Source organism: Falco peregrinus, chromosome 1 (assembly GCF_023634155.1).
Source record: "Falco peregrinus isolate bFalPer1 chromosome 1, bFalPer1.pri, whole genome shotgun sequence".
NCBI lineage: Eukaryota > Metazoa > Chordata > Aves > Falconiformes > Falconidae > Falco > Falco peregrinus.
In genome coordinates this window covers 54,287,092-54,314,524 of record NC_073721.1, presented here as the reverse complement: position 1 = coordinate 54,314,524, position 27,433 = coordinate 54,287,092, and the positions used below count along the sequence as shown (strand labels likewise).

The 27,433-nt window shown below is 43.5% G+C and overlaps 1 protein-coding gene and 2 long non-coding RNA genes across 7 annotated transcripts in view; 1 reads left to right on the top strand and 2 right to left on the bottom strand.

The window, feature by feature from the left end:
* Positions 1-3: 3 nt before the first annotated feature.
* On the top strand, positions 4-3,578 carry LOC114011366 (uncharacterized). Its single transcript, XR_008748407.1, has 2 exons — positions 4-125; positions 2,950-3,578. It is a non-coding gene; the product is annotated as an uncharacterized LOC114011366 (long non-coding RNA).
* Positions 378-2,952, bottom strand: LOC129785006 (uncharacterized). Its single transcript, XR_008748408.1, has 2 exons — positions 834-2,952; positions 378-686 (listed from the first exon to the last, which is right to left on the bottom strand). It is a non-coding gene; the product is annotated as an uncharacterized LOC129785006 (long non-coding RNA).
* The window catches only part of PIK3AP1 (phosphoinositide-3-kinase adaptor protein 1), a 45,007-nt gene continuing 21,143 nt past the window's right edge, over positions 3,570-27,433 (bottom strand). For all 5 annotated transcript variants that reach the window (XM_055811995.1, XM_055812005.1, XM_055812013.1 and 2 more), the window contains 15 exons: positions 26,489-26,637; positions 25,500-25,644; positions 23,814-23,956; positions 22,875-23,007; positions 21,922-22,118; positions 19,448-19,637; positions 13,132-13,227; positions 11,532-11,711; positions 10,674-10,736; positions 9,520-9,725; positions 7,847-7,919; positions 7,352-7,507; positions 5,548-5,618; positions 5,262-5,371; positions 3,570-4,185 (listed from right to left, as the gene is read on the bottom strand). In XM_055811995.1, the coding sequence (XP_055667970.1) occupies positions 4,131-4,185; positions 5,262-5,371; positions 5,548-5,618; positions 7,352-7,507; positions 7,847-7,919; positions 9,520-9,725; positions 10,674-10,736; positions 11,532-11,711; positions 13,132-13,227; positions 19,448-19,637; positions 21,922-22,118; positions 22,875-23,007; positions 23,814-23,956; positions 25,500-25,644; positions 26,489-26,637 (1,967 nt within the window). In that variant the 3' untranslated portion in view covers positions 3,570-4,130. The remainder of the gene's footprint in view (positions 4,186-5,261; positions 5,372-5,547; positions 5,619-7,351; positions 7,508-7,846; positions 7,920-9,519; positions 9,726-10,673; positions 10,737-11,531; positions 11,712-13,131; positions 13,228-19,447; positions 19,638-21,921; positions 22,119-22,874; positions 23,008-23,813; positions 23,957-25,499; positions 25,645-26,488; positions 26,638-27,433) is intronic.

Genomic DNA, 27,433 nt, shown 5'->3' with positions numbered 1-27,433 from the left:
AGCGGGGCGCTACGGCGGCCGCACGGGGCCGAGCCGGGCGGCGGCCTCCAGAGGCGCCGCGGCCTGCATGGCGGCCGCGCTGGGGCCCGGCGGTTTCGGTGGCGCGGGGCATTACTGTGCAGCTGGTAAGGCCGCAGCATATCGAGCAGCGGAACGAGGTAAAGCCGCTCGAGAGCGGCGCGGCGCCAGGCCGCCCGCAGGCCCTGCAGAGACAGGCGCCCCCGTTCCCTGCGGCGCTGGGGGGCGAGCGGGGCCGCCCCGGGTGAGAGGCAGGGGGGCGAGGCTGCCCTCGCACCCCGCCGCGGGTCAGCCTGGCACGCCTGGCCGGGGGACTGAAGGAGCGCAACCCGCCCCTCCAAATTAAAAATAAAAAAAAAGCCAAACCAGACGGACATAATATTAAAAGAAATACAGGGGCTACACCCTCTTCTCGGGTGTGGCACAAGCCAACAAAAGAATAGACCAGATGGTGAGGATGCAGGTGCTGCTCTGTGGTGTTAGGAACAATGCGAAAAGGGACATCCTAGTCATCACTGGCCACCATGCCGCACTAAATGCCTCTACCCCTGTAGTCTTATGCATTCAGTCTGCCTTCCCCGAACGTGTTCTAGTAAGCTACATTTATGTGAAGCCTTTTCCAGATAGTACATTTGCCATCTCCTGCCTAGTTCATAGAAGCAAGGTCCCTGTGGAGAGAGATACTTGTCAAAACCCATTCAAAACCCATTTATATTTAAAAAAAAAAAACAAACACCACACGCTGTAGACAGCTTTGATAACACCATATGTTTCTTTCTCGTTGTTGCATCTCAGTCCAAAACAGAGTAGCTTACCCTTGGGAGACAGAGAGGCGGCTTCAGCATCTTCAGTTTATTCAGTATGTAAGTCTCTCAGTCAACAAGAGGGCCAGCCAGAGCCATCTGCTGCAGCAGGCTCCATGACGCATGCTGTACAAAGAGCAGTTTCCCCAGGCCAGCCAGCTGCCACCCGAGCATGGTGGATTGGTTGATGCCCTACAGGTGGCCAGGCCATTTACTTTTTACCATCAGTTTCATCATCTGTTCAGTCCTTGGGCTCTAATGTCCAACACACTTAATTCCCACTCCCCCCACCCCCCAGGCATACTCTGAGTAACCAACAATGTGGTTGCATGCAGTTTTCTTCTCTGGTCTCTTCTGAGCTTCAGTTTCAGTGCACTTCTCATCTTGGGTAGAAGCAACACACACTGCCCACTCAGCAGCACAGAATCCACAGATACAAGGACTCCACACATTGAGCCGTGGGAGGCTTCGAGCAGCTACTTGAAACCCAACTCATGTGGGACAAACCCTTTGGCATCTTAAGAAGGTGGATCTCCTCTGGCCTGCAAGAGACTTGAAAGCTGTGTCTGCATCTGCATTGAACAGTGAAGCAATTTTAGTGCTTTTTCTTTTCTCTTGGATAGGGTGATAGTTTTCCTGTGTTTGCTGCACAGTGAGATCCCCAAGTAATCCAGAAGTTACAAAGAGAAAGTAAGACAGGAATGCCTGAGCTGCATCTTTGATTCCCCCAACTTAGGGAGTGCAGAAGGGTCCTGAACAGACCACAACTGTAGTATTTCTGAGCCCCACCTGTCCCAGCTCACCTCTCCTCCAAACCAGAGCCCCACTAGCATTTGTTTTTATGTGACAGGTCAGGCTAAGGAAGCATGTAAGCTGCAAATAGGAGGAGGACTGAAAGGCTACTTACGAGCTACTTTGCAGCAATTAAGATAGAAGCCATCTCACTGCAGTACTAGCAATAAAAATCCAGTTCACAGCCATGTTACTAGGATTGTGCAAAGGCAAACACTCAGATATAGTGCAGATAAACCCCTCCTGCAGAAGACCTTTGGCTTTCACATGCAGGGGCTGCAGAATTAAAAATTAGCTGGGGAAGATGGATCCATGCACGGCTTCAGTCCAACAGCTTTGAAAGGAAGTCTTCTGCATGACACACTTTAACATTTTGCTTTTCCCTTCCTGCCTTGTTAGTTTTCCCCATATCCTACATTTTTACCTTATGTTGTGCCTGGCAAATGCGGAAGGAGATAAAATTCCTCTATCACACCACAGCTCCAAGCTCTGGAGCACAGCTGCAGCCAATGCTAAGGAGATGGGGAACTTCTGAGCAAAACCAGGGAGCTGTGTCCAACCAAAACATGTGGCAGCTGAAGACAATCAAGCTGTTGAATTTCCTCTTTATTTCTTTTATCCCCACTTCTTTCACTTATCCATGCTACCATTTTCCTCACTTTAGCACCAAAACTTCCTTCTCTGCTTCCAATTTGACTAAATAGTGTTGGGAACTTTGTTCTATTCCAAGAGGAGCACAGGAAGGCAGCTCCCACCTCACTGTTCCCCTGGCTACTGTGAACAAAGAGCAAACTGTCAGTGAGAGCCTGTAGCATCAAGAGTTACTGGAGAAGGAAGGCACTGAGGTCTTTTAAAAACAAGAGGGGAAAAGAAAAAAAAAAGTAAAAGGTCACTTCTGTAGCTATAGGCCTGCAGTACAACACTTGCATCCCTTTATCATCAAAAGGAGAGGCTATATGAACTGCATTTGGAATCATACCCTATGCATTTAATGTGCAGATGATATTTAGCTTACACCTATACCCCTGAGTGCAGCAGGGGCTTCTCCACTGTCATTCAGTGCTGGCTGAGTCACAGTTGCCGTCTGTTACTCCCACAGTGCTGCACATTGGCTTTGCCACACTGCAAGAGAAAGGAGCTGTAACTCTGCCACCTGCTCCCTTACAAATTAAGGGGAGCTTACATGACCAGACAGAAGCTTTGTGTGTCATACACGTACCTGAGGGATCACCTAATACAGACCTATCTATGTCTCTCAGGGCTGGAAGAGGGGGAATAGCTTGAAAACCAAGTAGGTAATGATGCTTAATTCTCTACCCTGAATGTTATATTGCAGAATTCCCATCAGCGTCACTCATGGACAACCGGAGCCCTACACTTGTCCCCCAAGGGCCAGGATATGCACACAAGATGACAAGGCCTGGAAGAAAAGAAAGTTTGAAAACCCAAAAAAGCCCAAAACACCTCATTTCTGTCAATTGAGTCCCTTGAGATGAGGAATCAAAATTAATTTCTGCTCTACATGCTTTCTGTGTTTGGAACACAGAGAGCTAAACCAGGAAGCTCTCCTTAAATTTGTAAGGCCTCGGGCAGAAAAGAGGCTGGACACAGCCGCTGCAGACAGAGCTATCGCAGGGCATGAAGTGAAATGCCTTCATATTGCTTCTACAGTGAATACATGTAAGAGATAGAGAACACAGCATTGCTGCCAATTCCCGTCTCTAATTTGAGAGTTCAGTCACTGACTTCAAGTAACAATGTACCCACCCCCTCCCCAAAAATGTTTAAACAGAGCTGTTTTGTGATGCAGCAGGTCCCTTACCAGCTGCTGTGGGAATTTTCACGGTAAACGCAGCATGCACAACCACCCTGTTAATGTCTGTCCGCTTCAGGGAGGGGAAAGGGGAAGGTGTTTTCAAGGCTGTATGCAAAATAACATAATTGAATAAAGACAAATTCTCATCCTCTAGTGGTTTAATGATTACTGGAGGGAGATTCTACATATTCTGAAAGGTCAGCATGTCTGTACCCAAAACACTATGTCAAACAGCAGTACAATCACCAGCTCCTGCTGTAATAAGTGTTCTTCAAACAAAGTCTTTGAAAAACTTATTTCCTTTACTTTTTCAAGCAGGTTTTCCAATGAAGCCCTTGTAGGTTGTATCAGGAGTTCTGATAACAATGCTTATCAGGATTTAGTTTCTAAAAGGGCACACATTCTTCTCGGGCGAAAGGAAACGTCATGTCGGTGCAGGGCTGCCAAGACACACAGTGTTCTCCTTTCCAACCATGAAACTTTTGCTTGAAGTCCCAAAGCACCAGAACTTCTCCAAGCAAAAAAGTTCTAGAAGGCCAAGAAGTCTCAATGAAAATCATGGGAAAAGTCACTGTAGCTTTAGGGAAGAGGAAGGGGATGAAAACATTTGGTTCCCACTTATAAATAATTTAAGACAGCCCAAAACTATCTGTACACACATAAAACCAGGAAAATCTCATATTCCACAGATGTTGAGAGATTCAGCGACCTCTTGGGGGCACAGGTGGCGGATAAAAGCCTTCACAGCTTACAGGCCTATAAAAAAAGAATACAAATGCATTAAAAAAAATAGTCAAGAATAAGGTTCTGGAACTACACGTTGCATGCAATAACATCGTATGTAAGAATACTGTACAAGCAATAGCCATACGAGAAAAACAGGCTATCAGTGAGTGATTCAGCAACAGAGCAGATGCCAAGGTGCCTGTTCCTAAGTTATTTCTTCTGCTCTTCGGGTGCAGTAATTCTACTATTACTAGAAAGGGATGCTATAATACTTGGCTGGAGTAAAACTCTGATAGTACAGTAACTTTCTCCTGAAAATTAGATGAAAGGCAGCAGAAAGATCAAAAAGATTTAAAATCTTTTTTTCAAACTAACTACAGGTATATTCCAGCTATATTCTTGCCAGAGCTCAGCCAACATACAGAACTTACTGCACCCACAAGTTAGTAATTACTATATTAACAGCTGGAGAATTTTATTAGCATCTGTACTTAGATAAGCTTCTCGGGCCTGGACTTCATAGACTTGCACTGGCTGGACTAAAGGAATGTTTGCAAGTTACTTAAGTTTGTGGTGATCTGATCAAATCAAGGCAAAACCCCTCAACACCTTTCATAAAACCAGTGCAGGTCTATCTTTGAGGCCAATCATACATGTAAACAAGTGTGCTTTGGAAAGATCCGAAACTTGTAAAAAGAAAAAAAAAGTCCAAAGGAATGCCAAAAGGGAATTCCCTCCGCATGATGCTGATGTATGTTCCAAGAGGATCTTCTCAGGAGGATCAAGGTACTATGTCCCTGCCAAGGACAGAATGCTACTCCACCCAGGTCAGTCTTACTATGGCAAGCGTGTGCTTCAATAGTGCTGCCCCTTGCAGCATGTGAACCACAGTAACAACACTGCAACAGGCATGTTACCAACTAGGAAAACGAGAAAGTACTACAGATGAGAAACGAGGATCTTAAAATTCCTAACAACCTGTGTTCGTAAGTAATAGTCTGGGTAGATTTTGCTGAAAGACACATTCGCTTCCCGCCTTGCTTTCTGGCCAAGGCTTCCATATTGATTCACTGAAAGCTCACATTTGAGCTGCATTTTAGCTTTACCTGCTTGCACCTCGAGGAGGCACTCTGGGAGGCCTTTCTGGGAAAGGCAGCCTCTCTGCTTGGTGAGCAACAGGGCTGCGGCTCCTAGTTGTTTCTGTGACTTCATTGTCCTACAAAATGGAGAAAAGAGGTTACAGACCAACAGAATTTGGTTCTTGTTAGCTTGGAAGTGACTGCATTTTGCCATTTCTGCAAATGTAATGCCATCCCTGAGCTCCTTTTGCGTGAAAACAAAGCCATGTACTGAAGGACAGCGGACCAGTGTATAGCAGAGGTGAGAGCTTACCTCACTGTCCCCTTCCATCCCACTGCTGACACTCAATATGCTCCGAGTGCTGGAGCGGTTACTTGCACTACCTGGAGTAAGCAAGCAAGAGAAAACAAACTGATTATTAAATCCTGGTGATTCAACTGCATATCACTAACGCAGGACTCCCTCTAACCTCATGCTTACCTCTTGTGCACATTTTTTAATGCTTGTTTAGACTAATTCCACTGTTGTTTTTCACATGTTCGGGATCCAAATGGCATGTTCATACAACACAGACCACACGGCTAAACCATTCCGTTTTGCTTGCTTTCTAGCAATTTTCTGCCTTATCTAGGTCTGGGCTTCTGGCTGAATACTCACAGCCATAATCTAACTGAAAGGATCCAGTGCCAGTATCAGCTGGCAAGTTAGGTAAATACTTTCACAAGTGTTACATACCCAACATTTATGTATAGTTACATTACCAGCCCCCAGGTCCTTAACAACTGCATGGAGGTTGATGGTTCTGAGCAGTGTCACACATTCATTCCTGGAATAAGTGACCACTTGAGAGGTTATTGTTCCCAATAGCTGTTTAACACCTCTCACAAGAATCCTTACTCATCACAGGAATGTTTCCTAGTCTGTTTCAGAGCTAAAAAATGACAAGTTTGTTTAAACAATCTTCAGCAACCATTTATGCAAACCCATTTAACTTGCATAGTCTCAGAGTACGGGACATTTCTGCAATCAGTCACGCTGTCTCTGAAGGGGACAGCAACTCACAAACATACCCTATGCTGCTATGGCTGGTTTCAGTCATAAATACATCATTGTTCTACAGGGCTGTGCAATGCTGGGACACCAATGTTCAGAAACACGTACATTGGAAAGGGAGGCTAGAGAGGTTTCTTCATAAGATGCAGTCTCTCCCTAGCCTTGGTGAGATAGCTCTAATTATCAGCTGGTACAAACAGCTGCACTTAAGAGTGCTAAATAACTGTGTTAGGGTCTGTCCTCACAATCATGACATGGGAAAGAGAGCCAAGCTGCACAGAGCGAACTCTGCAGGGTCACTAACATTTCTCTCACAACTGCTTATATGCAAGTTTCTGGCTCAAGCAGCTGCCTCTGGCACCTTGCCCTGGGTGTGTGCCAGCTGCATCTTGCCAAGAGCCACAAAGGCAGTAACCTCACTGGGACTCAGTTTCCCTTTCAGAGGACCAAAATGAATTAATGATTTCTGCAAGGATTTCTCATGCAGTAACAGTGAGAATGCAGGTATTTAGTTTGCACAAATTAAACCTAATAAAAAACAAAGACAATAAAAGTGTGCAGACTGTCCAAGTCACTCAAGAGGTCCCACAGTTACCAATGAAAAATGCTGTCCTTTATCTACAGCAATTGATTTATCTACAGCAATTGAGGAAACACCCAGCCTGCAATATAACTATGCCCTTCAGACCAGAAGAGCACACTCTTGCCGAGAGTCACAGCAAGGGAGCATCCTTTTTTCTGAGCGCAGCTGCCATCTACTTTTTAGAACTGAAGACAGGTGATATGCCTGTCTGAGAATGCTCAAGGGAATCTTTTGCTCAGCTTTCAGGTTCTCCTTCTGCAGAGAGGCAGACACAAGATGCCCAAACCACTTGATGCACCTGGAGTTGCTTTTAGAGTTTTGAGAACAGCAGCCTGAGGCATGCAGGTTTTGGGGTGGCAGTGTCAGTACTAGCATTCAGGAATGTAAGTCCTGTCCCCTGAGCTGACTCCAGAGTCAGACTGGGGAAGTGGTTTTCATCCAGCTTTTCTGTAGAGAGGGTGACACTCAGGGTTTGCTTACTTGTTGTGCTGGATGTGCTTTCTGTTTTCCAGTCTCCTCGCTTTAGCTCCTTTTTTGGTGGGAAAACATTTCTCCTGGGGGTATATTCATATATTCCACACTCTGGTCTCCCCAAAGTATTATGAGAATGTCTAATGGGTACTGTAATTTCCAAATCTGAAAGGGAAAATGAACAGCTCAGAAGAGACTATGCAAGCACAGCCTCTGAGAGACAGCTTTGTACCTGAGAACAAAGTTAAACACATAAGTCACATAAAGGCAATCATAACTGAACACAAAAAAATCAAGATTTGCTCCACAGATGTGGGCATCCTTTCCTCAGTCTGGGAAACTGAGGAGTAAAGCAACTTCCTATGTTTTAGCCAACAGGCACATGGATATGAGTATCAAAATATCACAGAACTACAATACACACTGAGACATTTCTGCCTGAAGAGCCTACTAATATTGTTAGTTGCTTCATTACCAGAGAATGTCACAACCAGAGACTGTTACCTGCACTTTTGTCTTTTTTTTGCTTCTCCATTTGCCTCCTCGTTATGCTGTCTCGTAGTCGCTTCAGATTTTCCTAGAAACATCACAAAATATTCTTTTCAGGGCTTTGGATACAGAAGGATGAGCAGCTTTCTGACAATACCAATATTGTATTTCAGCTAACTTTGCAACCAAGCTGTAATAAAGCCTGTTAGACCTGGCTGAAGTCCAAACCGTGTCAACAGGTTTTAATCTATTCCCTTCAGAAATCCACATGTGCCTTTCAGAAGCCAAATTTTTTCAGATGTTCATTGTGTATGCTAAGGTCAAGTTCACAGACTCACTGGCAGTTGCAGATAACCAGCATATTTGGTTTATAACTCCCTCTATTTTGTTTCCACTGTGACACTGGCACAGAAACAAGATCCACGATCAAGTAACTGCACAGTCCTTTCTGTACTGATGAACAGATAATCCTGACTGCAGGGACAGAGGAAGGTGCCACATCCCAGACTGTGAGGGACAATTCAGAAAGAATTCAGGATATCCCCATTGAAGCAAGAAGGGACACCTAGAAATGTAACTGGGAGCAAAGTCTCTTCACTATTGTGTGGCAGCATACTGCAACTTACAGCAAGGAAAGGGGGGGGTGGGGAGACAACTGTTACAGCAAGGAAATATGTACACACGTAAGTGGGCAAAAGCCCTGAATCGGTGGAAAAGCAGGCAGAGCAATTGTTGTACCATGAGGCAAGACCCGGAGCACAGACTTTGACAGTTGCTCATGGGATGGGCCACAGAGCATGCTGCTTCATCTCTGCTACAGACATCTACTAAAGTAGCACTGCTTTCTTTATGGGCAGAAGGAGGGATTCCTCTGACTGTTTCTGGCTAGAGGACCCACCCTTCCAAGTGAGAATGGGAAGGAGTATAGTCTTGGCTTTGTTCTGACAGCTCCCAAAACAGTGTCACATACCACAGACCAGCACCTCAGGTGTGAGAGCAGGCTGCCACAGCATGAACAAAAGGCTCCAAAAAAAGCAGGCCATGGTTTTAAAGCAGGAGCCCCACTCTAACTTAAGAATGGAAATTTTAAACTATGACTGCTAGTTCCACCAGTCATTATGTTGCTGCTGCCAACGTAGTGACTCTCTCATTCAGCTAAGCCACCAAAACACACTTCCACTATGACTGTTGCTAGACCTTGCCCAGCTGCAAAGAACAGGTAGTCCTGGAGCCATCAAACACCCAGGGAGGGATGAGACCATCTACAAGACAGGACTTTAGAGCCCATACACCATCTGGGACACCGAGTCTTCATTAATCTGAAAAGGATGAAAACTGACAAGCTAAATGTTCATCTCAGAAGTTCCCTGCCAGCAAGTAGGTGCTAGGTGACCTCTAGAAAGGTAATTCATCCAACTGGATTTGGCCCAATTTCTAGCGTACCAATCTCCAAAAACTAACAATACTACTTGCAAGACAAACAGAACTGTGAAACAGCTACCTGCTTGCTGCTGCATGGGAACAGCCCCTCTGAGTCAGGAGAGAGCTCTGCTAGCTGGGGGACTGTGTTGGCAATCTTCCTGCTCCGACCCATTTATATGTGGGAATAAACATACGCACACTGAACAGCTTGTGATATATACCTAGAGAGACAGCTGTATTTCTTAAACAGTGGAATAAGCCTGTACCTGCTGGAACCGGAACGATTCTGATCTCTTTTTCTGGTTCAGTTGCCACTCCTTAAAATGAAGTACAGCTTCATCAACAGTGAGTATGCCCATTTTCACCTGCTCCTGTAATGTAATCAGTTGCCGTTGACCCGGGGTTTTCATTCCAGCGAATGGATCATATATGCTTGATTGAGACACGTCCCTTACAGGCCTGACTACTGTCTCTGAAGAGAGAACACCACAGAAAAAAATTATTGAACTTTTGGCATCTGAACTCCTCACTGAATACAAAGCACCCTTGATACAGCAGAGATGGAAAGAAAAAAAAATATCATTACAGACCAAATGTTTCCCTAACCAGAAGAATGTTCTGTCCTTATGCCATCCTGCTATTTGTCAGGGCTAAAATTCCAGCTGAGAGGTAGCCTTGTACGCAAGTAATTTGCAGGAATAATCTCTGTTCTTAAAAACACAAAACAGCACAGAAGGTCCTCCTTAAAGTGCTCTGCTTCCTCACTAAAAAAAGTCTCTCTCTCCTCTCTCAGAGCTTTCACCTTGGCAGTCAAAAAGTTAGACTCTTCCTAGGTAATCTGTGCAGCATAACTCCAGAAACAGAAAGGTGAAAACTCATCCTACTGATGCTGGCATTTTGTAATTCATTTGCAACATAAAAAGGAGTTGCCAACCCATGAGTAAAAGCTCAGATGAGGTTTCCTGGCACTTTCATAGTGAACAGGATAAGACGTGAAGGAGTAAGGGCACAGTTTTGCAAATGCAGAGATAATGGCAAGCAGTTCACTAAAAGCTAAATCCCTGGAAATAAAAATCAACAGGCAGTGGCTATATCTGGAAGATCAAAAGTGGGACATCGACTTCATGAAGCAGTATGGGTCACAGCATAAAAAAGGACTTCAATGATCACTATGATCCTGGCTAACTCCAAGACAGGGGATAGGTACAGTATGTGATAACAGGGTACCCACCTCACACTCTGCAGTTATAAAAAGTTTCCAATCACGTAAGGTCAGAAAGGTTGGGTCATTCATGTAGGACCACTATCCCCAGAGCCTTGTAAAACAGACTGTTCTGTCACATTGCATACAAATGAAGCTACCTCAGCAGATTTGCTCTTGCATTACTGGAAAGATTTTCAGGGTGAACTTCTGACTTACCTTTCTTAACCCCTCCTCTAGGGACATAGAGATTCTCAGGTCTTTGAGCCTTCTGTGCAAAAACTGTAAAACAAACACTCTTTAGATACTGAAATGCATCTCTTGAAGACAGAAATAGCGAAGATGAATATGGGAAGCATACACAGTTCTGCACTGCATTGCAGCTTCTGTTACCCTACTAAGTCCACTGAAGAAAACAAGACATGGAGTTGTACAGTAGAACTCCCCTTCTACTGACCTCAAAGAATTTAGCTCAGCCACCTCTAAGAGAAATCTGGACATTCTTTCCCCACAGTCCTGTCATGGGGTGGGAAAGGAGAAGTCACTGAAATTATTCTCCCACGTTACTGTAGTTCTTGTTAGAACATTAGTGAAACATGACCAAGATTTCCAAAACTGCCTATCAAACTGAGGCAGATTTCCTTTAAACCCCACCTCAGAGGGAGGTAATGAGGTATAGAATCATGGCCTACACAAATGCTATTGAATTAATAATAACATAACACAGCAGCAATGTCTCAATTATTAGCTTGTTTGTGTCCTTATAATATCAAGATCTTTCCCATTTAGTTGGATTTGTTTATACTGTTCGGGGGTAACCTGTCTTCCTACTGTTTTCAGTAAGAGCAAGTTCAGGACAGGAATTCAAGATACAACATCCCCACATTTTCAGAGTAGGCAGAAGATGAAAAATAGATCTGAAACTGGACTCCAAACATAATCCAGCTTCAGAGCCAAATAATCCAGAGGTCTCAAAAATGAGTACATTTTCTTGGTGTTTATTTGGCAGCTGGAGCCTGGCTCAAGGCCATTCTACAGTTGACTAGTCTACAGTTTACATCCTGGTACCCAACTCACTTTTGGAGATGTACAGCTCATTGTCCGGCTGTGGAGAGCTGGATTCTGGTCTTGGAACAGGAACTGGAGGTCTACTAGCCATTTCTTGTGGAAAAGTATCTTGTTTCACTGAGTAGTATACATCTTCACCATACCGCTGGTAAACTCCTTCCTCTGAATCTGGCACATCCAAGCTACTGCCTACAACAGAGTAGAGTCTGTAAGGAAAACAACTTGGCCACTTCACTGAACGCTGGATCCCTCTAGATGCACTGTGTACTATATTCTACCAAGCTGATCATTTCACAGGCAAAACCATCCAGATTTACAGTGACTTCAAAGTGCCAAAGCCCTTCAGAACAGGACTTGACGAAGTCATTAACATCTAGCAACACGTAAGTGCTTGCCACTAAGCCTGTACCACCTGTTTTGGTGAAGGAACCATAGTGGAAAATCTTTTAAGAACTCAGGGAACAGTTCAATTAATTCCAGTTAATTAACATATTATGACAGTTAAGAAGTCAAACAGAGCACTGGTTTCCAAAAGCTACTCATGGTGGTCTACAAAGTACAACAGAGAATTATTCCTTTGTTTGAAGTGAGCAATCTCCACCAGCTGACAATGTGTTTGATCTCAGAACAATGTGTCTCAGAGGGGCCACATTTGCACTTAACAAGCCCAGCTACCATCATCTCCATTCTATTCTCACTCCTACTATGACTGCACAAATCATCAAATGCTGTCATACCTGAATTAAAAGCTAGCTAGTTTCCCTCCATTTGCATGTTAGCAAAAAGAATTAAGAGACCCCAGACAAACTTCCTACTCTGTTACCAAGTCACAGGTGAATACCCCAACCACTGGACTGACTTTCCTTTAGTGATGCTGTAACACTTGGTTAAGTCAATGCAATGGGACTGCCAGAGCCTTGGTGTTGGCAGGGAAAACAGAAGAAGTTAGCCCCAGATTTAATCTTGCTCTGAGTCCAGCTGGGTCATCCACAGAAAAGGTGAGCCTGTATGCCATGGAACCTGGTGAACCAGGAAAAAGGCAACCCAGTCATGCTCAGTGGGGGTAGCATGGAGCTAAGGTCTGGCTTTGGTCCAAGAAGGCTGAGGGAGCAACTCAAGAGGCAGAGCATAGATCAGGTTTGGGAGCCAGCAGTTCTCTTTCTCTTTGCAGGCTGCTGTTTTCAATGGATGGCCTTCTGAATAAAGCATCTACATCAAAATTCATCACTAACTTGTGCTGCTTTACTTTATATGCAGCCTCTCCCCACAAGGGGAGCCTGCACCCACATCAAGACACCACAATTGCCATCACTAAAATAAGGAGGAAAGACAGCCAGTCCTGAATAGATACCAGCTGAGTACTTGCACTCACTGGCAGACAGGGACTGGAACTAGAAATCACTCCTATTTGGTAAGAAACTAACCACATTTGGGAAATCACCTCAAAAGCTGCTTTTTCTGTTGTGTCTCATTTGTACCCACCAAGGCAAAGCCATCCACGTCAAACAGTGGACTAGCTCCTATTCTTAATAGATCAAGGAGAAATCTTAAGTTCCATTTAATTACTTTAACTGTGCTACTACCACCCCTCTCTCCAAACAGGTCTCACCTTCTAAAAACTTGCGGAGCATTGAGTCTTTTGTAGTTAGAGAAACTTCATCTGCAGCAACTGGAGTGTCTGGTTTGGACTGAAGCATCTCTACATCTGAAAAAAAAAATCAGACAGGTGAACCTGTTGATTATGCCCTTAAACATGTGGAACAACTTAATGTAATATACTAATGTGGTATTTCTGACTGGACCTTTGGTTTGTTGTGAAAATCAAAGAGGAAGCCAGGCAAATGATCAAACGTTTGCCTCAAAAAAGCCTCCTAAGTTGCTGTGTTCAATCCACTCTGCACAAATCTTTGCCAGCTGCCTGATGCTTATGCTTGAGGATGACTAATGTTGCTTATTGAGAAATTCTGATAAAGCTCCAAGCAGGCACTGACTAAAAGTTACTATTGAAAGTGTGTTGGCCAGGTGAAAGTTTTGGCCTCTGCACAGCGCACCCGGGAGGCCAAACTGAGTGGAAACACTGCAGCTTGGCAAAACAAGACATTAAGGGCAATTTAATTGCCCATGACACAGAAGATAGTATTTGTTTATTGGATAAAAGTCAAAACAGCCGGCTGAGTTACTTAGTTGGACTGGAAGGTGTTTAGAGGGTCAGATGATGATTTAGTACTGAGAAACGAGTAACAGCAAACAATAGGATACTTTGTTAAGTCACTGCTTTAACATGAAGAATTCTGATTTTAAAAAAAGGTTTAACCTCACTGTAACCCTAAAACTAAAATAAAACCTTGGGTAACCAAGTAATGATATGAAAACTAAAAGGGATTCAAATAAATTATTGAGGCTTATTGTGAAGTATCTATTACTATGTAAACTAGACGGTTTGGGTTACATGACAGAATATGAAACATTTCTCTATAAATGTCTTTTTTATATTTACTGACCTTTCTTATTTTTTTCTTGCAAAGCTGAGAAGATTATGAGAAAGGGATAAGAATATGCTAGCATGATTTTGCTTTGTTAGAATGTTGTGGGGGTGAGGTTAAACAATAATTGTCAAAGGACCAACCGACAGACATGTGAATGCACCCAGCCTAGCTTTAACCTCACAGGATAACCCACCCCCAGCACAGCCACAGTGATACTGCATGCTGTGTGGACCAACCACTCCAGCAGCTTCTCAGGAATTCTGCAGTCCATGCCAAGTTGCATGCTGCTGCACCTAATCTGCTCACCACCAACCTAATATAAAGTTCACTTCAGTTATCACTGCACTACATGGAAGCACAGATTTGATATTTTAGCAACCTAAAGAATCAGCACTACAGACCTGTATTTTTTCTGCACAGCAATTTTTCTACCTTGCAGCCACCTTAATTATTTTCAACATAGCTTTTAGAAAAAAAACTGTGGCAAATACAGGCCCACAGGAAAGCCATTACTTCATGGCTTTGGGGGAAGAACACAATGTGGCAGGTGTGCAAAGTTCCTTTCATTCTCTGTGGATGGAACAGTATCTTCCCAGTTTTGGCTGTGCTCTGCAGGATTACTAAACCAGCAGTGCAACAGGACACTGCAGGGTTTGTTTTCTATCACATAGTCAATGTAGTTAAATTCACCAACTAATTAGCTCTCCTTAGAAGGCATGATTACCATCTCACCACCCTCTTGCACATGGGCCTGTCCTGCATACAGATGAGACCTAACATCTTACCCATGTACTAAAACTGAAACGGCGTTCTTGACTTTGTCAATGACACCTTCTGTTCCACTTGCTGCAAAAACAGGCTAGTGAGGAAGTGACAAGAAGGTGGCACACAGAAACGGAGTATCACAGGAAAGGTCACCAGATTTTCCTGAGGCTATTGGGGAACATTGGTCTGAAAGGTTAGCAGGAAGAGGGTAAAGTACTTCCTGGATGTCAGAATTTAGTAGCTAAAAGATACTTATTCAAAGAGTTTCAGTTTCCCTTTGCAGGGTTTAAAGCTTCAGAAGGGAGCTCAACCAACCTGCTAACAGACAGACGTACAGAAGATGAGTTATGACCTACAAACACTTCACAACAGCTAAAATATACGTGTGTGGGCACCTTTTAGAAAGTAGTAACACTCTTCCCCCTTTAAACATTTGCAAACACTAGATGCCAGGCATTCCTGCACATGAAGCAAGCTACCTCTTTACAGAGACCGGTCCTTTATTATGCAAGACAAAGGCTCCAATGTGTTGGCATAAATCAAACTCAAAGCTTTATAAGCAGTTATATTTTTGTGCATAATTATCTCAGTTTGCTCAAGGATGACAAGGAGCCTGCTGTTTCTTGCCTTAACTAAGGAAAAAATAAAAACCAGTGAGGACTGTGTTGAAAGCTTGGTCTCAAGAGAATAAAAATGGTGGAGGAGGGAGAAGATACGTGAGAGAGTAGAATAAGGGCATCACAACTTACTTATATGTGAACTAACATCTACTCTTTACGTGCCGGAGGTCTGTAGATTACAGGACAATAGACTTTATTCAGCTGAAACTCTATAGGATAAAGGATGAAATCTCTGCAAAAAACTCACACTATCTACAGTCCAGGTGTCCACACAGGTCATAGATATGGGAACAGTGCTAAGAGTCTGGGCTGTTTCCACCAGCCATTGGCCACTGTCACTGCACTGTCTGACCTGGGACAGAGAAATACAGCCTAAAACAGCATAGTAACACACCGACACGCACACCAAGCAGTCTAATCTTCACCCAAAGCAAACAGGTTTTCAGCACTTTCAAGAGCCCTTGCTCTCAGACTCCCTCCTGCACACAATCCAGCCTACTCAAAATACTCTGTTTTGCAAAAATCAGCAGGTGAAAGGAAAGCAGAAAAAGCAAAGCACTTCATCTGAAGCTGTAGTTCATACTACCAGACTGATATGATGGAGATAACTCTCCCTTTTCGCTATTCAGCTAAATTTTGCTATCAGTGCATCTCAGCTAAATGACATTTACCTTAAACCTGCACCAACCTGGAGCATATTCTGGAAAGCTATGTTTGTCTTTACAGGTATTTGAGAAGTGTAATAAGAGGGAAGTGCTTTTCTGAAGACAGAACTATTAGATTTATGATAAGAAATTAAATAAGGCAATTCAATCTCATTATTAAAGAACAGCAAACAAGGTAATAGCAGGAGCTAGTAAGTTCCCACTGATTTGGTTAGGAGTATTTTATGACTTACACTGCTCAGGGCATTAAGACCTACCGGGAAAAGAATGCTCCCCTCCAGCAGAAGGAGAGGCAATGTTCTATAGCTGAAAAAAAAAAAAAAACTTTTCCTTTGTTTTTGTTTGGTTGGGTTTTTTTAATTCCATCATTTATCTCAAAACTTAAAGGGACGATTAGCAACTCAACACAGGCGTGTGCAGCTCTTATGCAGCATCAGTTTAAGCAAAATTGGGCCCTTACACAGCTTCTACGCTTTCTCTGTAAATGTTTCCCCAGGACCAAATGCAGAGAAAAAAAAAACAACACATGAAAATGCACTGAAAAATCAGAAGTGGGATGAAGGATACAAGAACCAACAGAACACTCCAGTATTCAACTATTTGCTACTACTTTTAACTCATTACAATGGCTCCAGTCCTGTGTACCTTATTCTCAGACCAGTTCCTGCCAGACAAATTAACCCTGTGGTACATAACTTTCCTTTGATCAGCCTCTGAAAAACTTTGGTGGAAGCACATCTTGTTAACAATAAATGGGCATGCTGCCACAGTACAGCTACACTTAAAACAGCCCAGGTATTGTCCTCTGCGCTGCAGCCGTAACTACTCACATAGGGGCTACTTGACCTGGAGAAAGTACCCCAGCAGAAGTTGATTACGATTTCCTAGTTTTTCATCCTCACAAACCTTTAAGTCAGTACAAAAGTTTGAAGCCTTTATTTGTGACGGCAGTTCTAAACCAGCCAGCACTCACACTGATTTCACGGAGGGTTTGCCCGTGTGCTGATATTCTAAATAATATTGAAACACCTTCACTTTGAGAGAACCAATCTAAGTGTCGAGCACCATGCCAATTTAACCTTACCTGTTACAATACAGGTGGATTTTAAGACAAGGTGTAAATATTCTTCAGGCAAAGACTAACAGACTACATAGGAGACTTTTACTGAAAATCTCTGCTTTTCTTGAGTGGAAGGTAACAGATTTGTGTGCAGGAGCAATACACTAGGAGAACTTCAGAAGCAGGAGGAAACACATTCACATTCCTTGCTGAAGTATTACAGAGAACCCATATATAGCATCTCACCAATGAGGAAAACGTTTTCAAATGCAGACTCATTCAGCTCTGCTTTTCCGTAAAGAAACCCTAAGTACCTGCTTTAGGGACAGCTTGGTTTTTTACCTTTCTAGTGCTACTAGCCCTGCACAGCCTGCAGCACATTTACATACCAGGAGGACTTTCTGGTGCTGATCCCAGAGACCTCTGCCACCCTGCCAATGTGGCTGCACTTGCAGAAGCTTTCCCTGAAGGATGTATGCCTGTTGGGCCTTTACAACTGAGGAGGCTTAAAGAAAGGAAAGCAGCCTGACTTCAGCTCCAAATGCACCACCCTTCCCATCGCATGGCAACCTTTCCTAGCTCTGCATTTCTATGCCTGTCAGCCAAGCAGGCTCTGTTTCATGTATTCATCCAAATGATCTGTCAGAGTGAAGCGAGGGCAAGAAAACCTGGGCACTTGAACAGTTTAACTTAATGCAGTTTGTTTGACAGAAACAGGCAAGGGGACATGCACACAAGCAATGGAGACAACAGACAGAGGGAGGTGGTGATGATCTTCTGGAGGGAAGAGGAAACAAGCACCTTAAAACAATTAGTTCTTCCACCCAACAGTCTGCAGGGCTAGCAAATGGTTTTCTTGACAGGAAGCAATTACGATCTAAATCTGAACCAGTATAAGAATATTTTTGGAAAGGCTTTTCAGAGTCCAATTCAAAAATGGTCAATTACAGGGACTTTGGTTTGCATCCACAAAAGAAAGGAATATCCACTGCATAGTTTCTGCAAGATCTGGGAGATCTTCGGGGTGGAAGAAGACAAACTGGGCTTAGTGGGTTTAAGTATGTTTTTTCCCTCCACAGACTTAAATCAATGCTATTCAGAGGTGCATCAATTGCAGGCAGAGCTTCCAAACATCTAAAAACTCTCACTCCCATTACTGCAAACAATGGCAGCTTTGTTCCTTAGGAGTCCAGCCAGGCTTGACTGCTTATCTCCATCTGAAGGCAGAATAGCTCTGTTTTAGGCAGGAAAACTATCCCTGCAGTGGCCAAACAAAACTTTGCTGAGAACTGGATTTCAGGCAGAGAACTGACAAAATCTTCTGCACTCAATAATCAACAAAAATGTGTTTTCTAACATCTAGAAGAGAAAACTAGCCCAGGATAGATAGAGTCTATAAGCAAAAGCACTTCAGTAAGAAAGCTTTTTCCCTGAGGCAGCACACTTAAAACTGCAAAAACTCTAGCAGTCCTTATGCAGGTACTCAAACTACGATAAGCTATTCTGTGCTCTTCATGGGAATCATAAAATGTATCAGTGGGATGAAGCCAGATGAAACAGCCAGATAAGTAAGAACAGCAAATTTACAATTGCTTAACACAGGTACTTTACTTGATGTTTGCAATTGGCCTCACTGAATATTAATAGAACTGTGAAAAAGTTAAACACATCTGCATATTTATCAGAATCATCTCTATAGTTTTAGCAATAAACCAAGTGAATTAGAATAATGATTTTTCAATTATGATCTTTTCACTACACATATTTCTACATGTTCATTTTCTTTTGTTGTCAAGCTTTTGAGCTAGAAGCTCGGCTCTTGCTTTTCGGTTTTCCAGTTGTCAGTAAAATCACATCTTACATAGTGTTCTTTTCTGCCAGTGTCTGTAGGTCAGTGTCCCTACCTCCCTAGATCTTGGCAGGGAAGAGCAGGACACGGTAGAAAATTTGGTCTCTTCCAAATGCTAATTCACTTGCTCAGGGTCCAGGGAGTTCTCAAAGCATTTAGGAAACAGCTCTTGATTTTGTACACTAGCAATCAATGAAAGGTTTAGAGCAATTTTATCAGCCAGTCAACATCAGAACTGGAGCATAGTTTCCCTGTGGTGGCAGCAGGAAAGCTATAACCAGTCCTTCCTCCGAAACCCAGCTGAGGCACTGCTATGTATGAGAGACAGAGCAGTTTAGGCTGCTTGGACGGGGGCTCTGAGCAACCTGATCTAGTTGAAGATGTCTTTGCTTATTACAGGGGGGTTGGACAAGATGACCTTTAGAGGTCCCTTCCAACCCAAACCATCCTACAATTCTGTGATTCTATGAATATACATACATAGATCTTCTGGGGCACCAGGGACAAATCCAGCCATAGATTCATAAAGCTCTTCATCGGAGCCAGGATTCAAGGAACATTTCATTAACAGATCAGTGGACAGATGAGCCATGGACTCATAGACAGACTCATCCTCCTCGCCTTGCATCAGCTCCTCCTTAATGTGACTCTTCAGCATATCTGCAGTTTCCTGGAGAGGAAGGAGAGCAAGAAAAAAAATAAATGTTCAAGTCTCATTCAAACAAAGAATCTGAAGAATCAAAGTAAGCAAAGAGATATTTCACTCTCTCATCACTGATGGGGAAAAAAACTAAAAGCAGCCCATTCCCAAAGACTAAGGCTTCTTAAAGGAATTAAATACCCACTACAGCTGTCTGGGCCCAGCCTTCAAGATCTATGTTGTAATAGTAAGTAATGAAGGCGAAACAAGCTGGTCCTGACATTCTGAATAGCCACTACAGCCTCTCACCCCCTGAATTTCATGTCCTAGACAATGTCTGCAAACTCCTAGAATGTAAGCAAAGCTCATTCTAAAAATAAAAATGCTTGTCAAAGCTATTTTGGGGTCAGCATAGCTGACCATGAAGGGGAAAGCTTGTCACATGCGGAGCACTTACAAGAAAGCAAACTTGTAGCTTTGGTATAAACACAGTTTCAGTTTCTTGGTCTTAGCAGCAGCACATAACACCAGAGTGGGAGTACACAGACCCTTTTCTGTGAGATTAACAGGAAACCTCACAACAAGCAGCTTTTCATGTAATACAGGCAACTTTCAGTTCACAGGACAGCAGAACCCTTTTTCACATGTTTGCAACATGGGAGGTGGCGGGAGGGTGGGGAGGTGGGCAGGGAGAATGGTGCAGATCTTCACCAAACCATCACAGGGGAGCAAAATGTAAAGCTTCATGCCTGTCTCCTCCCCAAGTTCCAACTAAGTCACAATCACAGCCATCTGAACCTGTTTCAGTACTACAAGATATTCTCCCACCCACAACCACCACCTCACAGCACTTCAGTCCACAGGACATTTCAAAACTGTCTACACATGCTTCCCTCCACAGTCAAAATGGGTCAGGCAGGTAGCTCATGCGATGCGTTAGGGAGGTGCCGAGGAACTTCTGCCAGAGAGAAAATTAGGTGAGTAAAGGGGTTTACTGGGATTTTCAGATATCCGTATTAGTAGTGCTTCTAGTTGCTACCTTGCAGTGGACATACTGGTGCAGACCTCTTGTGTGCTCTGCTACTAAGCTGCACAGATAGGTTGATGGTCAGTGAGTAGGACCTACTCTTAACACAGCTCTGTCACTGTCCTGGTGGAGAGAAGGACATGGGAGGAGCACAGTACTGCAATAAGAGGTTGGAAGGACAGGTTGGAAGGATTTCCTAAGCATCTCTCAGCCCAATGAAAAGATTTTAATCACACAATTAACAGTTTCTGCACCCCTCTTGATCTCAGAACACAGAATGACCTTTATTTAGCTCTGATGTATAAACCTAAATTCACACGTATGTCAAGAAGCAAACACCACATCTAAAATCCACCCATGCCTCCTAAATAGACTTAAACACTACTATAATTGGCTGGCAGAGCACACTAAGGCTGGCAGCAGACAACTATTAGGGATGCTTATGCACGACATGTCAACTGAAAGCAAAGGAAAATAAAATCTTCTCAAGAATTCACATGTTCTGAGTCAAAGAGCCGCTTGTTATTTTGAAGCATACATGCTGGTAACAATTAAAATGGAAAAGAAAGGATAAACCCATGCACACCAGAGGACCCCACAGAAACAACTGCCTAGTGCAGCTGGAGTCAGGTCCATGTCATCCTCTGGAAAAGTCAGAGTGCTTTTTTCTGGGGTGATGTTAGCTCAAAGAGAACTGAATCGTGAATTGGGAGTCCAGAGAGAACAAGTAGGGAACAGACAGCTATCCTAACACAGAAAGAAATGCATTTCAAGTGGAGTCAGCAGACTACACAGATTAGCCGTGAATGAAGCAATCCAGACTGTTCTATGACTGATCAGAGAGTACCTCAGATTGTACCTTCCCAAACATACTCTGTTCTATATTACTCCCTAAAGTAAGTGGGATGAAGGTGCTGTAGTTTTCCCAAGATCAGAGGTTAGAAGAGTACACCAAGCACCAACCACATCCCTGCGGAAACTTCATTAGATGGATGGATGATAAGGAAACCCAGCACAGCAGTGTCTGCTTCCATCTGTGGAAGCAATCTCTGCTTCCATTTGCTCCGTGCAAAAGCCCCAAGAACTCCCCCAGCTCCAGAGATGCACCTGACCCTCCAGCCTGGAAGCTTTCAGTGTGGCTGGATGTCTGTCTTCTATACCCTACCACACCACACTGCACCCTCTACTACCCCATCTCACTGCTGCTCCCACAACACTTAAGTGCCAAGCTTGGTGCCACTGCCCACACTGGCTGCGGGACAATGCAGGACTGCTGCTTCCTCTTACCACATATTCATCAATGAATTGGCGGAGGTCCTTGAAGCCATGCTTTTCTGCTATGGTGTTTGGATAGTGGCCATATTTGTTAGCTACACTGTAGGCCTGCAGTGCTCCAGGGCATGTAAGCAGCAACGCGGTGAGGTTCTTCAGCCCATATCTTGCAGAGAAGTGAAGCAGTGTTGGCAACTCCTCATCCCTCTGATCTGTGAGAACAGGAGCCTGTTAGAATCCAAGGTTCTTTCTAGCAGCCACAGACACAGTAGGTGAGAAACAAAATTCCTAGCACACACTCAGACTAAAGCAGGTGTGAAAGCCCTGGAAAGTAGTTTAAAAACAGAGCTAACCCTAACTGAGGTATCCTAGCACATCTCCAGGCTCAAGTCCTATGACCTTTAATGGGGAATCTGCCACTGTAATACCTTAATGTATGTAGGATCACAGGTTTGCAAGGACCTCTTAGATCATCATTCCAGTAGGATCCAGCTGCTGAAAGGCAACCATGTCATGATGTGCAACCATGTCATGGTGGCACACCAACCCAACTGCTGAGTGCCCACTGCACACCTCAGAGCAGAGCTATATGGTGGGGAGAAAAGGACTGGGCTAGGGAGAAACACCACATGGGAGTGAAGAATAACAAGGGAGAAAATATGTGAAACATTTTGGGGAGCATCACCTTTTCACTTTGTGTTTGAAGCTGTCTACAGAGCTGCATGTCACAGTGCAAGGAAGTGAAACCGATGCATGTAATGAAAAAAGAAAAGAAAAAAGGGGTCACCCAACCCAAATGGCAATCCACCTTCTATAGGCATCATCAGAAATCTAGCTTCCTGGCTGAGATCCAAGATTTTGGGACAGCCTCTGCAGGTACCACACACTGCAGTGTTAAGGTACTCCAAGGTAAAACAACCGATACAAATGAAGTTTTAAAAAAAAAAAAAAAAAATCTTTCAACATACTTGTCGTCATATCTTCTTCTTCCAGCTGGTTGATTCCAAACAGGTGTAAGCCACTGGCAGGAATGTTCTTCTTGAGTGACTCAGTCAACAGTTTGTCCAGTGCTTCTATGCTGTATGGCACGATTTTAAAGGCCTAGAGATAAAGGGAAAGTGACTTTGGTGGACACTGGAGATTCAGTTAAGGTGATATTTATAAGGTGTTTCTTTACTTAGCACATATCAGAAACCAGTAGGCATAAACACTGCAGGCAGCGATGTTCAGCTCAAGCAAGAACATGAATAGCTTCCTGGTCCAGAAACAGAGTATCATTAATCTGAGCAGATGAGAACCATACAATCCACAACAAGACAGAGTACAATGAGAATGTCACTCATGCAACTGGAAGCACAGAAAACTATTACTTCATACTTCCTTGACAGGCATAATGTTACTTCCAAAACTATTCCCATGAAGTGTCACTCCTAATCTAAGTATGAACTAATCCATCTTGAAGTGCTCTGGTGTTCACTTGTACACTCTGGGTTTGGTTTTGGACTGGTTCTTAACCAAAGGCTGGGAAGCATGCCTATTCCCCAAGCACAGCCCCGTACCAACTGCTCCACAACTTAAAATAAAAAGAAAGGGAAAGACAGTCTCCCCTGTCCCAGTTATGCTGGTGACTAACAACACTACTCTGTAGGCTTCCACTACATCCCAGTCTTCTCAAGTCATCAAGGTCTATAGCTTGAGTCACCTTAGCCAGCTATCTGCTCCAGAGACAGAAAAAGCACCCATGCTTTCACTAAAGGGGGATGTTAAGGTTATGTGAAAATCCCTGAATAACCTTGCATTTCTTAATTTCAGAAGAGCTACTTCATGGCAGGCACTTTTGCTTATGTCCACTTGTCTAGCCTCTGACAGAGCTGGTTTCCAAAGCAGCTGTTTGCTAGAGTCATTACCTGGCACATGAACTGTACCGGGTTGGCTGCATTAGCCAACAGACTGCTGATCTCCTCCATGTCCGTATGATAGGTGACACTTGTTTCTCCCACCATCAAGTCCCCTGAATATATCTGCAGAGGCACCGTCCCAGAGGTTAAATCTTTAAAAAGAAAAAGAATAAAACACCATTGAGAACAAACAATGGGAATGAGTCTGCATTGAATACATTGAGGATAGGAGGAGTTTGGAGATACTGCCACCTGGATACCAGAACAGTTTCTGTTGTACTGAATTCATGAAGAGTCATGAAAAAAAGATGATGTTGGTCTGAACACTAGGTAGGAAAGTACTTTGGAACTACCTTCATAGCTGTGTCAATGCACATCACCTGTGACCTGCTAAGTCCTCTGCTAACATTGGTGGTCCAGATTACTGTTAACAGCACACCACCTCAAATTAGAAAGCCTCATATCCCTCCACTCCTGGCTTTCTCTGGAGCAGTCTCTAAACTGTGGCATAAAATATGAGGGCTGGGGAAGAAGGGGAGAGAAACCAGATAAGTCACTAGGTATTTTGCGACCCCCGTCAGCCTCAGTAGTCTCTGAATAAAATCAACTTAAAAGAATTCCAGCTTTGCAACTATACCCATGCACAGGATTTGTCTTCTACCTGCATCTTGGAAGCTTCTTGATGTTTTGTCCAGTATGCATTCATAGATCTGAACTTTCTTTTTGAAACACAAATATTTTGAATCCCACTGAAATTGATCTTTCTCTGCTTGACTGTTAACAACTTGGAAAATGATGAAATCGTTAGTCATGCACAAAAGGAATTAAAAATTTATTTCTCTTGCTGTTAGAAACTGCAGAGCTTACATAGTTGTACACTCCATCAACGTGAAGGTCATGTTTATAATTCAAAGTGCAAGTTAGTTTCCAGGTCCATGTTTAAATTATAAGTCTTGATTTAAGACAGATTAAGTTGAACAGTTTTATGTGGGTGAGGTCACCCTCTTTAAATCAATCCACCTCACTGACTTTATGGGAGTTGCAATGAGTATTAGTCTCTATTCTCAGAGCTGGCAAAACAACTCTTCAAGAGGAGAGACCAAAGCAGATTAAATAAAAATGTTGGAAAACTACTATCTCTATCTGTAAGGCTCTGAACTATTGCTCCTAAAGTTTAGTGAAACTTAAGTTTAGACAACCTACAGTTTTGTATATGTAAACACCAGTGACAGAACATATCTAAATTAAAAGGCAAGCCAGGATAAATAGTTTCAGCTCTGATCACAGAGAGCTCATTCACATACTAAGCACATGCTGTCATAGTCATACAATTTACTGGCACTTACCTTCTCTTGGTGCCCTGCCAATGCTAATGTAGTGGTGGTTATAACACCCTGTTAGGTTCAAAGTGCTTTACAATCTGCAATCTGCTCTCAGAACTTCAATACAGTGTTTCCACCCCGCAAGCTTGCTGCTGCTGAGGGGAAAACTGAGCCCCCAAGCAGCAGTCTACCTCAGTTTCTCATCACACAAGTATCACAGATAAGAATGCAAGTTTAAGATTTCCTGACATCAGGTTTTCCCGTGTTGCAACCTTTACTGTGATACTTCTGGCACTTTTCAGGACAAGCAGGCTGCCATAGAAAGGAAGCAATGGGGGGCAGGGGGACGGGGGAGGCTCTCAGCCCAGCTTACTTGGAGCCTCCACAGAGATTGTATATTCATTCTCCATCTCAGCCAGCACACGCACAGATGATGCATTCTCTGGAGAGAATTCAACTTCAGTTTTCACTTCGCCATCTAGTTTACATTTCATGATAATATAAACTGTTGTCTGAACCTAAAGAGAAAAGGCATTACAACATAGGTTGTAGGTTCACAGCATAAGAACACTTTCTTTGTTAAGTCCCTTTTCTAGGGATTTTGTTATCATTGCAATTAACACAAATTATCATTTGTCATTTCCACAATCCTGAATGGTTTTGAGAAGCATCTTCCCAGGTGGCTTGTGTTACAGTTTGCACTAGCATAGACACATGCATTAAGCCAACAAAACTGCAGATTTATCAGCCAGATTTATAAACCGATTAAAGCTAGATTTATAAAATTATGTAGTTTCAACTCTATCAGTCTCTTTCCTCAAGCAGCACATCCCCACTCTAAACAGAAACAAAGGAAGAGACTTAGACTTCTTCCATCTGAGGGGATGCTATACTAAGAAATACCATTTTTCAGACAGGAAAGACAATCCAAGCTCTTTGGAGTCACTTGCAGGACATGCATCAGAATTGTCATGTTAGACTGCATGCAGGCTGTGAAGTTAATTGGTTCATTACAATCACTTTATTCCACTTGATACCACTAAATCTCACCAGAATGGAAGATGGGAAGTCAAGAGTGTGAACCTGCCTCACAGCACACAAGACAAGCAGCTGTATTAATGAGACTCTCTGTCAGTAAGTGACATTGCAGCCTAGACAACACTGGGCACCACATGTTACTACTCTGGGCCTAGGGAGCCGAGCTCATAATAGAGACACTGGGGACAGGGGGCTGAGAAGGAAGGTGACAGAAAAGGAATTAGGGATTAATTCCTGGCCTGTAAAGCTGTCCATTACAGAACATTATAATGGGTTGCACCAGCCCACAGCAAGAACACAGCCTGAGGAGTGGACATACAGTACCCCACACCGTATGCGGTCAGGCTGCACCACCAGATGGTCCCTCGTGCTCTTGGATGATCCATGTTCTTCACTCATGTCAAGTCCGTGGGAGTAAACTGGGTTCTTCTCGTCTTCTGTTTCTGTATCAGTCACAGAGTCACAGCCTGAGTCTAAAATAAAGCACAGAGTCCTGTTACATCACTCCCCTTTGCTGAAAATGCATATCATACAGACCCGTCCTGAGAAATAGCCAGGGCGGTGATAGGGTGGAACGTGCTATTCTTCTCAAAGTAATGCTCAGAAAAGAGGATCTAGCTGAAGAAAAGGAAACTACAGAGCTTCCTCCTTTTTTCCTCTTAAGGGGTTTGCTGGGGAACATTCACAAAGACACAGAAGTGCTGCAGTAGCACTGAACATGCTTACAAAACAAACAACAGCGCCAGTCTTTGCTGAGGTGGATAGTCCCTTCCCATGTTAGGCAGGAAAATCAGTGTGTGTCAATGTCTAATGTAAGAATGATTGGCAACGAGACCCATCTGACTGCAGTTGTGCTCTGAGTATATATTGTTGGATGGGCAGCACCCTCTAGTCTTCCTCTCCTAAAGTAAATGAAGAAAACCAACTTTACTTTCATTTCAGTAGTATATTTCGGTTTCTGGGCTCTGCCTATGTTGCTCACCCCAATCCCAAGTTCATTATTTGTGTCAACAAAACACAAGGCAGTAGTCTGAAGGAATCCTGCTCCAGCAGGAACTATAAGCTGCTGTATCTATCTATACAAGACAGAAATTGAAACATACCAGAGCCTTTGTGCTGAAGAGTAACAGTACTCTACCCAAACAGACCCAAGAGTAGGAGTAAATCTGTGTGTACAAAACAATGTTCTCATTCCTGTTTGCCAGTAACAGCACAGATATTGATGGAAGAGCAAACAAACTGAGTTGATATCACTGGCTGCAGAAACAC